Source organism: Pteronotus mesoamericanus, unplaced genomic scaffold, assembly GCF_021234165.1.
Source record: "Pteronotus mesoamericanus isolate MK-2021 breed Mesoamerican mustached bat unplaced genomic scaffold, CSHL_Meso_final contig_2, whole genome shotgun sequence".
Lineage (NCBI taxonomy): Eukaryota > Metazoa > Chordata > Mammalia > Chiroptera > Mormoopidae > Pteronotus > Pteronotus mesoamericanus.
Window position 1 is genome coordinate 30,817,225 of NW_026555084.1, and position 13,734 is coordinate 30,830,958.

The following is a 13,734-nucleotide window of genomic DNA, read 5'->3' on the forward strand; positions in this document are numbered from 1 at the left end:
CCTTCTTCAATTCTGGGTTGCACTAGAACCTATTACAGCGGAGCAGAGGGGGAGGAGGAGGAGGGTAGGACTGCAAACATGCTTAAGACAATTTTTCTGCACAATGATTTTATTGTACAGTAAACCTGCACTTTAATGTACTTTATTTCAAGTATCTTTTAAGAGAAATACAACAAAATAATACAGCAAACATGAAGGGCAAAATCTGACTAATGAGAAAAGGAGAAAGTCCCTTTTTGGTTTAGTGTAGGGCGAGTGGGGGGAGGGTGCCGTGGCAGACGTTGAAACAAAAGAAGGGAAGGGGGTAAGGGAGTTGGGGAGGGTGCATTTGGAGAAAGAGCAGGGTGGTGACTTCATTCATCTGTGGCAGAACCAGGGCCACAGGGATGGGTGGGCTATGTAGGGGGCTCCAGGGTACCAATAAGCCTGCACTGATCAAGAATAACAACTGCCATGGGCTATGCAACTGCTCTCTAGGAGCAAGGCATCGCTCTTATGTGTCTCTTACTTAGCTCTTTGGCTAAATAAGCCCTGTTGGGAAAATGATATTATCCCTTCTCCGGAGAGAACAACTTGTCCAGGGCCCAACAGTTAGCAAAAGGCAGGGTTAGGACTGAAACCCTGTTCTCTCTGCAGCGTTCCCTCTGCTTTTCCAGGGTCTTCCTCCCTAGGCCATGGCTGGTGAGATATGCTTGCTGACTGCCACCAGGGGGCACACTAGCCAATTTGGATCAGGTAGCAAGCATGATTGGCTCTATGTGTAATTAATTATGTAACTATGCGCTGTCTTAAGTTTAGGTCTACTGAAATTACAACATGAAACTGAGGCATTATAAAGGATTCCTGGGAAAATAACAATGTGTTTGAAGAAAGTCCCTCTCTTCTCTACCTTTTTATTCTGGATTAAACAGGAATAAATGAAGGTTAAACATCAGAACTCAACCCAATAGGCAACACAACCAGAAGCTTTGATCCTGTGTGGCTGCCAGTTGGCCAAAATGTGATCTGCTCAGCTTTCCAAGTGGCGACAGGAGGGTGGGGTGGCAGGTGACAGGGTTTTAAAGACAAAGTGAATATAGTTTGAGCATTATGACAAAACTGTTGACAGTTGTTGGTGTGGCTTCGTTCTCTACCAAAGTGCTTCATTTGGGTTGTTCACAGTGACTTTTCTGTGGTTCCGATCCCCAGATATCCTTCTTCCCAAAGGACAAGGCTCAGGCTGGAATTCTTACACAGGTTTCAGAGGACAAAGAAGAAAAAGCCCACTGATCTCAGCCAACATTTGCATTCTAGGAGACAACTACATTTTAACTGTATAATCCACAATACACTCACACTGCATGGACATGTTCTTCTGCAAATGCTCTTTTGGAAACATCCTTAAGAAATTTCAAGTGACTGTGTCTGTGGCAGTTTTTTAGGTGAAAAAAGTGCTAACAGTCACTATGGAAACCAAGATGCAGGCAACAAGGAGCAAAATCAGGCCTATTCGACAGTATTTGGAATGCTTCTCCTGTTCCTCTTCCTTTTTCAATAAGGTATCAAAACCGGGTGTGTACATGTCTCCCAGCCAAAACCGTAGGTCGTTGGGATTTTCCTAAAAGAAAATTAGAGAATAGGCTCAATCAGTGATCAACATGTGATTGCAGAACAAGACACTGTCAGAGGCACTGAAGGCCCATGGTCACACTGTCCGGGGTGAGGCTTCAGTGTCATGGCTCACATGGGAGAGACTGAGTGGGCTTCCCCAAAGGGCACTGCCATGCAGGCACAGCCCCGCACCTCCATTCTGTGGGCCTGCATGTGGGTCTGCACTAGGAGGCTGACATATATATTGACTAATTGCTCACACAAGAGTGTTCCTGTCATCTTTGAGAAAATTCAGTGTCCCTTAAATTTCATAAGCACCGTGTGTCTCTCAGGCTAGTGAGCGAAAATAAAATTAAAATTCCTTTCTTGTTTTAGATGAGCCTTAAGGTTGGATTTTGTCGGCATGGTAGGAATACACGTTTGGTGAGTTTTTCAGCAAATCCAGAAGCTGAGTCCAAGGAAGGAGTAAGATTGAGAGTCACAGGTCCCTTCCACACTCCTCAGGCTGCGGGCCCCCCTTGCAGAGGGCTACAGCGCGTTCCATGTGCAGAAGCTTTGGCGCTGTGTGACCTCCTGAAGAAAGGATCCAACAGATCCTTACCCCCACCAGCTCCTACTCCCCAGTCTGTCTCTTTCACGGGCCTCATATTCCTTTCCACCGGGTAGACTTGTCTTCAACGCAACCTCATTCCAACAAATCACCTGTAAATGTCTTCGCCCACTATGCCCAGCTCTGGTTCTCTGCTAAAGACTCAGTGTTTATGCCTGGATTCCAGCAAGCATGCAATGCATGGAGGGCAAACGCTGAAACTGTTTCACAAACCCATCCAGGCGCCGTTATTTCTTGCCTGGATACTTCCAGTGGCTTACAGCTAGACCGCCACCCCCTGAATCTCTAGCCTTAGTAGACGCAAAGGCAGCCAGCGTCCAACGCAGCCTTGGGGGTCAATGAACTAGTTTCAGCCTCACCAATACGCTGCTGAGCTAGCAATGCGCATGAGTGTAGGGGGCTGGGTGGATCCTGGTCACGGTGCCGCAATTCTCCCTTCCCATTGCTGCTAGTTTCCATTTCCCAGTTTTAGAAAAGCTAACATACTAAAATAAAATTTGGATGACTTGTGCAAAAGCATAGAATATTTTAAAACCTTTACTCTGCCTTCATTCGTCCTTTCTGTGTGTGTCCTAATCAGAGGCCTGCGCCTGGCCTACAAGGTCAAGGCTTTTGTTCCTCAGCGAGAACTTCCGGAAAGGAGACTGCGCTCTCTTCCATCCCGCTGATAGCTGCCCTTCGCAGCTCAACACAGGGCTTCTTTTCTCCTCTCTTATTTGTAAACTCTTAGCAACTTAGAAAAATGAGGGTGGCCAAAGGAACTTTCAACTTCTATAGCCCAGAGTGACGAAAAGTTTTCATAAAGTAAGTTAGGGGCTCTGTCTGCTAACTAAGAGATGCGGACAGGGAAGTTGATGGAAGAAGTTGAATTAATGAGGTATAGGAAGAAATGGTAATAAAAGCAACAGTCATGACTTCCAGAAGCATCCCTCAAGAATAGGTGGTGCTGAAGAATAGCACCATGAGGTCTGTAAATGGGCCATGACCTGAGGGGCTACTGCTTTGAGGTGAGGGATTTGCATGTAGAGGTGAGGTGGGGGCAGACCCTGGTTTTAGTAAAGCAATATAGCCATCACCCTCATATTTGATCTCCCTAAATATAACACATGGAATTGTCCAATAAAAACTACTCCTCATTGCCAATAATGTTCCATTTCCTTACCCTTATATTCACACATTTTCTTTTAGTCTTTTTAGCCTTATTTCCCATTATTCTATTACATCAGCTGTAGCCCCAGCAAAATTAGACCACTTATTATTCTAACAATTTCTCTCACTTTCTTGGATTTGTGTCCTTGCTCTTGTTACACCTGACAGAAGAGGCCACACCCACCCCACCCTCAATGCAAACGATCTATAGCTTTTGAATTCTATGCACCCTTCAAGCCTGGCATAAATTAACTTTTTTATAAAAGCCTTAAAAAAATAATTCAATGTGACTTTGCTCTCTTCTGAATCTGCACTTCACCTTGTACTACCTTGACTGGCATGATCCCCTTCCTCTGTCTTGTCACTCCAGCTGGTTCTATGGTTAGTCTTTGTTATTTGCTCAGTGAAATGAACTTCTTGAGGACAGGGACAGTAATATTCATCTTTATAATCCCCTTGTCATTCACATAAACAACAAAGAGAAGGGACTCTCACATATAGTCAAGACATGTTTGTGAAATAAGTCAATACATTTTTTCCTACTTGTAGGAGGTGACTTCTTAGAGGTCCTGACCTTCGGACTCCAAATAAAAAACATGATTATTTTTGCTATGGGGGAAGCATCTGTTATAGAAACTCCTCCAGGAAAGGGACTACATTAAGGAGGAGATACATTAAATCAACTAGGAGGTTAAGAAACTTCAAAGACTCTGGAAAAGGAGATACTTCAAGGTGGGCGCATTTGAGCCTTTCAAAAGCGTACAATTTTAAGGGAGCATAAGGCTGGTCCCTGCAAAAGAAAAAGTCTTTAGGTGCTTAAGGTATGGACACACAGGAGTAAGGGGCACTTGGAAAATGCCAGGCCTCCCTGGCCCAGGGGCAGCCGAGGCCGGCCAGGGCTGGGCAGGAGTCCAGTCTGCTCAGAGAACACAGGGCCCCTCTCCTGGCTTGGCAGGTATTTCTAGATCTTCTGTGTGATGGGTGACACCGGGGGTGGGGGGAAAGGGGGAACAAAACAGACTTCAGTTGGGTTTAAGCTGGGTGAATGAGTTCATTGCATACTTTTCCTGTGTTGAAATGCTTTTGTTTTGTTTTGTTTTGTTACTGAGACACAGGAAAGAGTCCAGAATGTAAGTCTGCAATCTTAAATCACTGAGTGGGCTTGCAATGAAATGATCTTTGATGAGAACTGCCTTGCACAGGGCTGAAGACAGACATTTACCAAATATTTGTGAATAAATATAGAACAAGGGATTCATAAGTATTCATGAACATAAGTGGTCACACAACTGGGGGAAAACATATGTGATCTGGCAAATTAATTTTCAAAAACCTTTTACCTTCCAGGTAAACCTTGCTTCTGTGCCACTTTAGATTTGTTGTAAAACTCAAAAAGAAATAAATAAACACAAATAATAATGACAAGAAGAGAGCAAGGGAAGCCAGAGGCAGAAATGACCTGAAATCTGGAGATTTGGTGCGTGGTGAGGAATGCCTGTCACCCTGATACCCACAACTCAGGAGGACCTCACCAGCCTCCCTCACCCAGCGAAGGAGCGAGTCTTCGCCTTGGGTACCTTCAGATGCCCAGAGAGGTTGGTGTGCAGGGAACGTTTGTCATACTCCTCAATGGTCCATGAAGGATTCCTTTTCCTGTCTTCCATAGCTTCCTCCAAACTCGTGTCATCACATAGCGGGTTATTCTTCAGAACTGATGAGAGGGATGGCGGGGGGCTCTCTGGGGAGGCAGCCCTCTTCATGCTGAATCCCCTCAATCGCTGAGCAGTAACATTCTTCTTTTCTCTCTGCTAGGAGGCATAGAGACAAGGCTTCCCTTACCAACAGGCCGCGGATGGCAGAGAATGTAATGGAGAGAACTGTGCCTGAAACTGTGTTGATTCTGCCTGGGAACCCAACAGATTAGGAATATGAATGAGGAATGGATTCTAGGATCTAGTTGGCCTAGAATTCTTTGAACTCTTTCTTTGCCTGTGATCTTGCTTGGTTTCAGTAATCATTCATTAAAATGCTATTTTATTACTATGGAGAAAGAACACTGTTCTTTAATTCAAATACTAGTAGAATTCTGAACAAAGCTGTTATTTTTAAGCTCACTGGCATTGAGCTTTAATGACATTTTATTTCTATCTGTGCACTCCATGACTGATAAGAATAATATTTAATATTGCTCTTTCAATCCAGCAAAGTCAGGATTAAAAGGCATTTTATAGACATGCCTTGGCTTTTGTGAAAATTCTCTTGGGACTCCTACTTCAGATAGCTTGAAGCAATGGACTAGCTTAACATTGCACTCCTATATGTGTCTGCCGACCAGCTGGCTACTAGATGCCTCTAAATATTGGCTTTCGGATCTTTAAAATCTTTTTGTTGAAGCATGATATGAATAAGGACAAGTACACATGCGATAAATGTATAGCTCAAAAAATGTTCACAAACTAAACAAACCTAAGATTCTACCAAGGAAACAATCAGCACCAGCGCACATCACGCTCCGTCCAGTCACTGTCCTCTCCCTGCCCAGGGACAGCCAGTGTCTCACATTTAATAGTGTGAGCCAGTTTGGATTCTCTCTCCCTCTCCTTTTTTTTTTTTTTTGCATTTTATATGAATGGAACCATCCAATGTGTGCCTTTCTGTGTCTAGTTCCATCTCAGATTTTTACTTTGTTTTTTATTTCTTATGACTACAAAACTATCATGAGGGTAGAAAAATTTTAAATTAAAATTTGTTCATTGGCCAAATATAATGGAGAAGAAACAAAAAGCTGATAGCATAATGCCTCATTTACCATGGGGCATCAAGGGAGAGGAATTCACATGAGTTAATTTCCAGAAAACTGAGGTTTAACCCTTAAAAACAGGCAGCAAATGTCATTAATTTGCAGCAATTCTTAAAATAAGTGTGTTTCACATATTTCAGTCTTCCAAAATGGGAAAGTTTCAATAGCAGTATTCCTGTAAGTCATATTTATGATCATCAGGAGACTGATTGCTTCAGCATCTATTGGGGCATGTCAGTCATGTTAAATGTGTATTTATGTAAGTTAAGTTATAAACAAATATTACATATAGATTCCTTCTGATATGGCCGGTGGTATAAAAAATAGTCTGTATATAACCTTTCAATTCTCTTTGACCTTAGGTTTTCCTCATTTTCTTAATCCATACACTTTGTACATCAATAGAGATCAACTTGGAGATCTCTGACATACTACGTTGTTAGTCTGCTCAGAATCAATTTATGTTCTGTAACTCTGAAGTCTGCAATGAAATAATAAATCATCTTGACTTAGCATTTGTCTGTAAGATGGATGACCTCATGAAAATGTTTCTGAATTCAGGAAACACAATTTGATATGAAATTTAGATCATTCCAGATTAGCATAATTCTGACTCAAGCTCTTTCGTTCAAGGCTAGATGTCTTTGATCACCTGCGAAGAGGAATAATTCTTCCGACATTGATAAATTGGCTTCGTCAGTTTTCTTGCCTGCTAGACTATTTCTTTAGCTTCCTAAACAAGGAAGCTCTATAAATGAGAGAAATATGGTTTCAGGGGTAAAGAAAAAAAATACATTCTATTACAATGTATAAGGACCTTGAAAAACAAACATACAAAAGATAGTGAAATAATCACAGCTATATTATAAAAATAACATTCAAGCTCTTAATTCTAAATCATATTCTTGAGAGTCCAGTTTCTCTTTGAAAGTGGTGCCATTTATTTTTGCGTTACATGACAATTTCATGCTTGAAAGACATGTAAATAAAAAATTAATAGAAGAGCTTTATTAAAACTTTGGTCACTGGATAAAAATACCGATATGGTTGAGATTCACTTGTATATTGATAAAATTTTTCAAATAGCTTAAGAAAGAAAAAAAAGCATGCATTTGTTTCCAACTCTTCATTCACATTTTAGATAGATTATATTTAGCAAAGGAAAATTCACCAGTAATTCCATTATTTTAGTTATATGGACTCTTAAGTAATTTATATTTTTAATGTTTATGTAAGAAAAGTAATACTTCAAAGCTTACCTAGACTTTTTGGCATTAACCATTATTTAGTCCATTTGTTCTTTATATACTTTATTATTTATACCATGCAATAAAGAGTAAAATAGAAGATATATTTAGATAAACAAAAACTGAGAATATATAATTAATAGGCCAGTAAAGAATCTCTAAAAATATACTTCAGGCAGAATAAAATTAATACTAGAAGGAAAAATTAAGTTGCAAAAAAGAATGCTGAGCAAGAAAGCAAAAAGAAAAAAAGAGAAAACTGATATATGTATAAGTCTGAGCAAGCTTTGATTTTATAGTAAAATGGAAATAATAAAAATCACTGATATGTGATTTTTAAAATAAGAGACAACTAAAACACTAAACAGTAACAGGTTTTACAGATATTTTTTGATGAGGACACTAAGAAATCATCTCACAGAGATATTACCAAACCATGTATTGCTCAGTTCAGCAGAGCAATATAGGAAAGATAAGAGGAGGTTGAAAACAAGACTAGAAAAATAAAACAAAGAATATAGTGGGGGTAGAACCTCAGGAAAATAGAAATAATCACATTAAAAGTAAATAGACCAAACCCTCCATTTAAATGACAGAGATTGTCAGATCAGTTTAAACAGTAAATTCAATTGTGTAATATTTTATAAGAGAAATACCTAAAATATAAGACTCAGAAACAATGAGAGTGAATAAATGTAAAAGCACAAAGAGACAAATAGAAACCAACGCACGCTGGGAGCTCCGGGGGCTGGTGAAACGCACCCCAGTTTTGTTCCCTCGTCCTCAGCACACGGGATCGGCCCCTTTCCCAGGCCGTCTTGAATGGAAATGGGGGCTGGCTCTTTCAAGTTGATGGTGAGGGGACGAAATAACAGAGGCCACTTCCCGGCGAGACTCCTGAGCTCTCCCTCCAGATTTGTGGCTCACTTTGTCCTGCTTCCCTTTTTTGGTGTCCCTGTAAGCTCGGGTCTGAGGTGGCAGAGCTACGAGGACAAAGAACTCAGAGCCCTGGGTCACTGCTTGGAAAAAAGCTGCCCCCAAACACACCTGCCCTTCCTCGAAATTGTCAGGGGCAAGAATTTTTTTTTTCCTTGATAGTAACTGAGAGTCTGTGGGGTATTTATCACCACGGTGTAGCCCAGGCTGCCCTCCCTATCACAGAAGCGGTATCTCAACATTCCACGACTGCATGGCATTGGCTTAGCAGACAAGCAGTGGAAAGGGGTAAAACGACATCACAGCTGGAGTGATGCCTCTTCACATCCTCCATGAGCATCAGTTGGGGGAAGTGTCATCTGTGGCCACTGGACTCTAGTCCCCTGTAGCTCTAGGAGAAATATGTGCAAATTATCAGAGCACTTGTGGACATATAATGGTATTACAAGAGTCCGAGCATTGGTGTAATACTAGAAAGAGATGAGGTTAGAGAAAGAACTGCACAGTTTACCATAAGAAATGAAAGCACATAGAGTTTAACAATTTTATGCTTTCTATTGTTTAAATTTGACTGTTTATAGACCCCAAACACTGAGATACAGACTTTTTTCTCTAAAAAAAAAAAAAAAAAAAGCATCAAGCCTAAAAGCCCATTAAAATTTCTCAGCTAAATAAAGTGACTTGGGGTAAAGATCATGGCAAGGGTGAGGTTTCATAACTCACTCCTGACAGCTGGCAGGGGCCTGGCCTTGTGTCAAAGGGTAGGGAAACGGAGGCCGAAAGCAAGGCATTAAAGCCTGTTTGAGAGCTGTGCCTTCGAAGAACTTCAGGTGTATTTATTGACATACAGCACTGAGTGCAGGTATATGGATAGGATTACATTAACAAGAAAAGCTTGCTAATTTTTTAAAGATACGTATTACCAAAGAAACCAAAATCCTACACCTAAAGTTTTTGATTGCTTGAAATTGAAAAAAAAAACAACAACAACAACAAAAAACCAAGACAACAATAATCCTATGCCTCCAATGTCCACGAATAGAAGTCAGCTTCGACGCCGGGACAGGCTTGAAGGAAGGCCCGCTTCTGATGTGAAGAAAGAGAAAAACAAACAAGGGGAACATTTCCTCGATGGTGGAGCCAAGGACCACAGAGGCTTCTAAAAAAGCAGGAGCATCCCAACCCACCTCCCCACCTTCCAGGAAGAAGGTCACACAGACTGTCCCAGCGGGATCTCAGGGTGACTTTGGAACAGTGACAGCGAGGAAGGAAGAGTTACAGGTATGTGCATATATATGTTTACCAGAGCAATAGGCTGTGGCAGAGCCTGGCCAGATAATCACCAAATTTACATTTTTCATGGGCATATGACAGCCAAGCAAGGAAAGGAGATTAAGAAATAAAGCCAGTAAAGGACACCGTCTGGAAGCCAAGGGGAGAGCAGCCTCTTATCCTTGGCCTTCTGCCCGGGCTCACGGGTGCAGGATGGAAGGCGCCTGGGCTCTGACACAGGTGTGATGGGAGCCAGGAAAAGATGTAACAAAGAGACTAGTCAGAAAAGATTCTGGAGTCTAAGGGCTAATCAGGAGAAAAAGGTCCACCGCAATATCTCAAAAAACATATTTTGAGATATCAGATGCAGGCCCTAAATAATTTTCACAACCAGAAACATTAGATTTGGGAGAAACTTTGCTCATTGCTCATTTGCTCTTTGCTCATTGCGGTGAAATTTGTTGTGAAACTTTTTCCCTTCTCTAGTGAAAGAATGTAAGGAATAGAGATACAGTAGAAACAAGATACAGTGGCTCGTACTCGCTGCAAATACGGGGGCCTGCATATCTGCACGGAAGGGGCGGACCAGGGTCCAGCAGGGGGCGCGCCCGAGAACCTCAGTCCCCACCCCACCCCGCCCCGCTCCCCGGCCCCGTCTCTGTGCACCGCACTGCTTTGCTCATAGATAGGGCATGGGGAAGTTCTCATGAAAGTAAAATGTGAATTTTTTAAGAGCTTAGATATAAATAAATCATAAGTATAAACATGATACCTATCTTTAAGAATTCAACGTCATATTTGGGACCTAGGGGATCTTTGTTGTCACTGCTGAGTTAGCAGCAACTTTGAAGGCAAGGTCGGTTGATTAAGCCCTTCGACATTCCGTGCGGTCCTCTGGGTCCCATGCACCGTGCCCCTGGGCAGTGTAGCGCTGCAGGATAAACTGAGACAACTCTGAAGTTTGGGAGGCTTTCAGGTGAGTACAAAATCTGCTGCTTGTATCAGACACGTAGCCTCTTGGATATAGATATTGACTACATCTTCCAGTACCACCCTCCACACAAACGCACACCCTCTGCCCACAGCAGAAAGCAGAAGATGCAAGGGGTATCATCTGCTGTTTTCCAAATTCTAATGAAAGGACTATTTCAACACATTCTGGATAATGGCAAATAATAATAGCAGTAGTGGTAGTAATGTACATTTCTTGTGCAAGAAACCTTTTTCTCAATTGTTTTTATGTCATATTTTAGTTGCTTTCATTTTTAAGGAAGTATATAAAATGAATATTATCCTAATTTCGCAAGTGGAAATACTGAGGCACGGACTGAATAAGGGCCATAACAGATGTCTCTTGAGCTGTCTCACTGTGGGTGGGACACAAGAAACCAAGTTTCTAACCTCTTTATTCAATGTTCTTCCCGTTGGCTTCATGCCTTCCCGAGACAGAGAGGGTTTTAAAGTAAGAACTATTTGACAGCTGCCACATATGTATCCCGACACCTCAGGACACCTGGTATACATAGCGCCTTCTTCCAGGTGTGATTACAGCTCCTTAAAACGGTCATGTGTCCATTTCCTTTAGATTTATTTTTTACCCAATGAATATATCATTCCCAGATTTCAAGATCCAGCCAAGGAGAGAAGAATTACTTATTGACATATTGCGACCTGAAGTAGTGACTATAATTGTCATTACTCATAATTTGTGCCACACCAACTCAACTACTTGAATTGGTGATTGACTTACTGCCCCCACCATGTATTATTTCAGTCATAAACTGGCCTTTGTTTAGTCATTAAGTACTTTGTTTTAGGGTAAAAGAATAACAAAAGCAAGTTTATCTGCTTTTACCCAGATAACAATTACCCAGCCTTAACAATTACCCATAACTTATTCAAAGACATAAAAAGCAGATTTTCACCTCCTCAGTTCTTCCTTGAGTAACTGTCTCAGCCCATTCAAACTTGTGGCAAGAGGCACCCTTTAAAAATTTGCATTTCGTTCAAGTTTAGGAACATCATTCAACAGAGCTTGAAACTGTGAAGTTCCACATGAAGGGAATAGATCAACTCCAGCACCAGACAAAAGATGTTAGATCTATGTGTTCCAGCCCCAAAGGAATGTATTGGATATGTTTTCTTAGACTTCATAGCATAGGAAAGCCAAGGTTTTCTGAACTAGTCTTTGAATCATTTTATTCCATGATATAAACAATAGGAAAGAAAAAGGAAAAATTTTACTGCCTTTAGCTTAAAACTAAACAAAAAAACGGAAACAGTAACCAACAACGTGCCTATATATGGGCAGAAGAGTTTTGAGGATTACAAACAGGAAAGATGCAAAAATTTTAAAAAGTCAGTTGTCATAATAGACTGCCTTACCATGGAAATAAATTAAAACCCTTATAGGTGGAGGAAACACTTACATAATCATGCAAGTGTACTTGATTTTGAATGATCTCATGATAAAGGTCCCCAGGAGCCCACAAAATGCACCACAAAGGAGTCACTCAACACCAGGACTCATGAGTAGCAACTGTTTCTTAAAAGAAAACAAATTTCTGTTCAGGGAATTTGAACCACTCCAAAGGATTTAATGACCTGAAGGGGTTTGTGGGTCAGTCACATCTGTTCTGAAAGGCAATGCTTCTTCCTGTTTCTGAGTGGACTAACCCTTAACCCCATTAGCCCTCACATCCTAAAACAAAGATCATCCCTGTCTCATGAGCTGGGCAACAGGCAGGGCCTTTCCGTTTATTCCAGCACTTGGAACTCATCACAGTTTTATTCTCTCTGGTCAGCAAAAAGGAGGAAGGTACAAAATAAGAAAGCAAGAAATAAAGTCTGCATTCAGGTTGTAGACCTGATTGGTATGTCTTGTCCATGTGGACGCCTGTGGAAAATAAGAGTAACAGCTAGCACCTCTCCTCGGTGGAGAGTTCCTCCTATATTCTTTCCTTCCGTCATTAACTTTCCATTCGTCTGCCGAGTCTTCCCTGCATAGAATGAAAGGCAGTTGGTGTCAATGAGGTGTGTGAGCTCCGACGGAAGCTTTGTGCTTAGAATACACCAGAAGATAGAGGCAGGTTTCCCCTCCGGAGCCTTATTTGCAAGTGGTTTGAAAACTTCTGAGAGAGAGGAATATGAGGGCTGGGCAGGCTCTACAGTGAAGCCATGCTGGGAAGCTGATGCTTGGAGGGAAACGAATGAGTGGGAGAACTTGCGGCTGCTATAGAGTGAGCAGAGAAAGTGTCTTATGTGAAGGGAGAGAGAAAGACCTTTTCCCTGTGACAAGACTCTGTTCTTGGTTTCCTGCAGCCTTCCTTTCACACAAACGCTGCAAGGGCCAGAGCGAGAAAGAAAGGAGCCCTCACCCCCACTCCAAGCCCAGGTGCACCCGGATGGTACCTGTGAGTAGACGAGGTTTTGCCAGTTCTGTGCAGCAGGGAAATTCCCACCTGGAAACCTCACCAGGCTGGCCTGAAGGAGGGCCGAGTTCCTCATTAACATCTTCACGTCCAGCTGCAGGAACTTGTCAGGATGGTTGTTATTTGGCAAAACAGAGAGATCCATGTCTCCCTCTGTCGCCGGTGGGAATCAAAGACAAGTGAGGCTGGTTCTGTCAGACTCGTCCATTATTGATGAGTCTGAGGAGTCTCTGACTGGCATCAGAAACCAGGCCTCTCAGCTGCGCTCAGATGCCATGCTCACTATGACACATTGACAAAGGAACAGGGCAGCACCCTGCTCGCGCTCTCTCTCTCTCTCTCAAAAACCCACACACACACGAATGCATTTAGGATGCTTGAATGGGGTTATGCTCATTAACACTAATAGGATGCTGAAACCAGATATGGGTAGCACTTAATGCCTCTCCATACAGAGTCAGAACTCACAGTTTAATGAGGAGGAACGTTCTCTGGAGAAAGGCTGCTGGAATTTTGGCACCACGGTCCATAACTTGGAACACGTGAGAGAGTCACCTCGAGAGAGACATCACAGAAATTTTCTCTCTGAACGTGACAGAGCTGACCCGGCTGACTTGGCCCTGCCCACGCAGACTCACAGGTGGTGACCTGCAAGATCTTGTTTCTCCTCTTGTTTGCCTCCCAGAGTCTCATGGGAAA

At 42.2% G+C, this 13,734-nt stretch overlaps 1 protein-coding gene across 1 annotated transcript; it reads right to left on the reverse strand.

Annotated features, from left to right (window-relative positions):
• Positions 1 to 1,417: 1,417 nt before the first annotated feature.
• MINAR2 (membrane integral NOTCH2 associated receptor 2) lies at positions 1,418 to 13,180 on the reverse strand. The gene is made up of 3 exons (XM_054568001.1): positions 13,016 to 13,180; positions 4,927 to 5,154; positions 1,418 to 1,597 (listed from the first exon to the last, which is right to left on the reverse strand). The coding sequence occupies exons 1-3, from the start codon at positions 13,178 to 13,180 to the stop codon at positions 1,418 to 1,420; spliced, it is 573 nt and encodes a 190-aa protein (XP_054423976.1).
• Between the last annotated feature and the right edge of the window lie 554 nt (positions 13,181 to 13,734).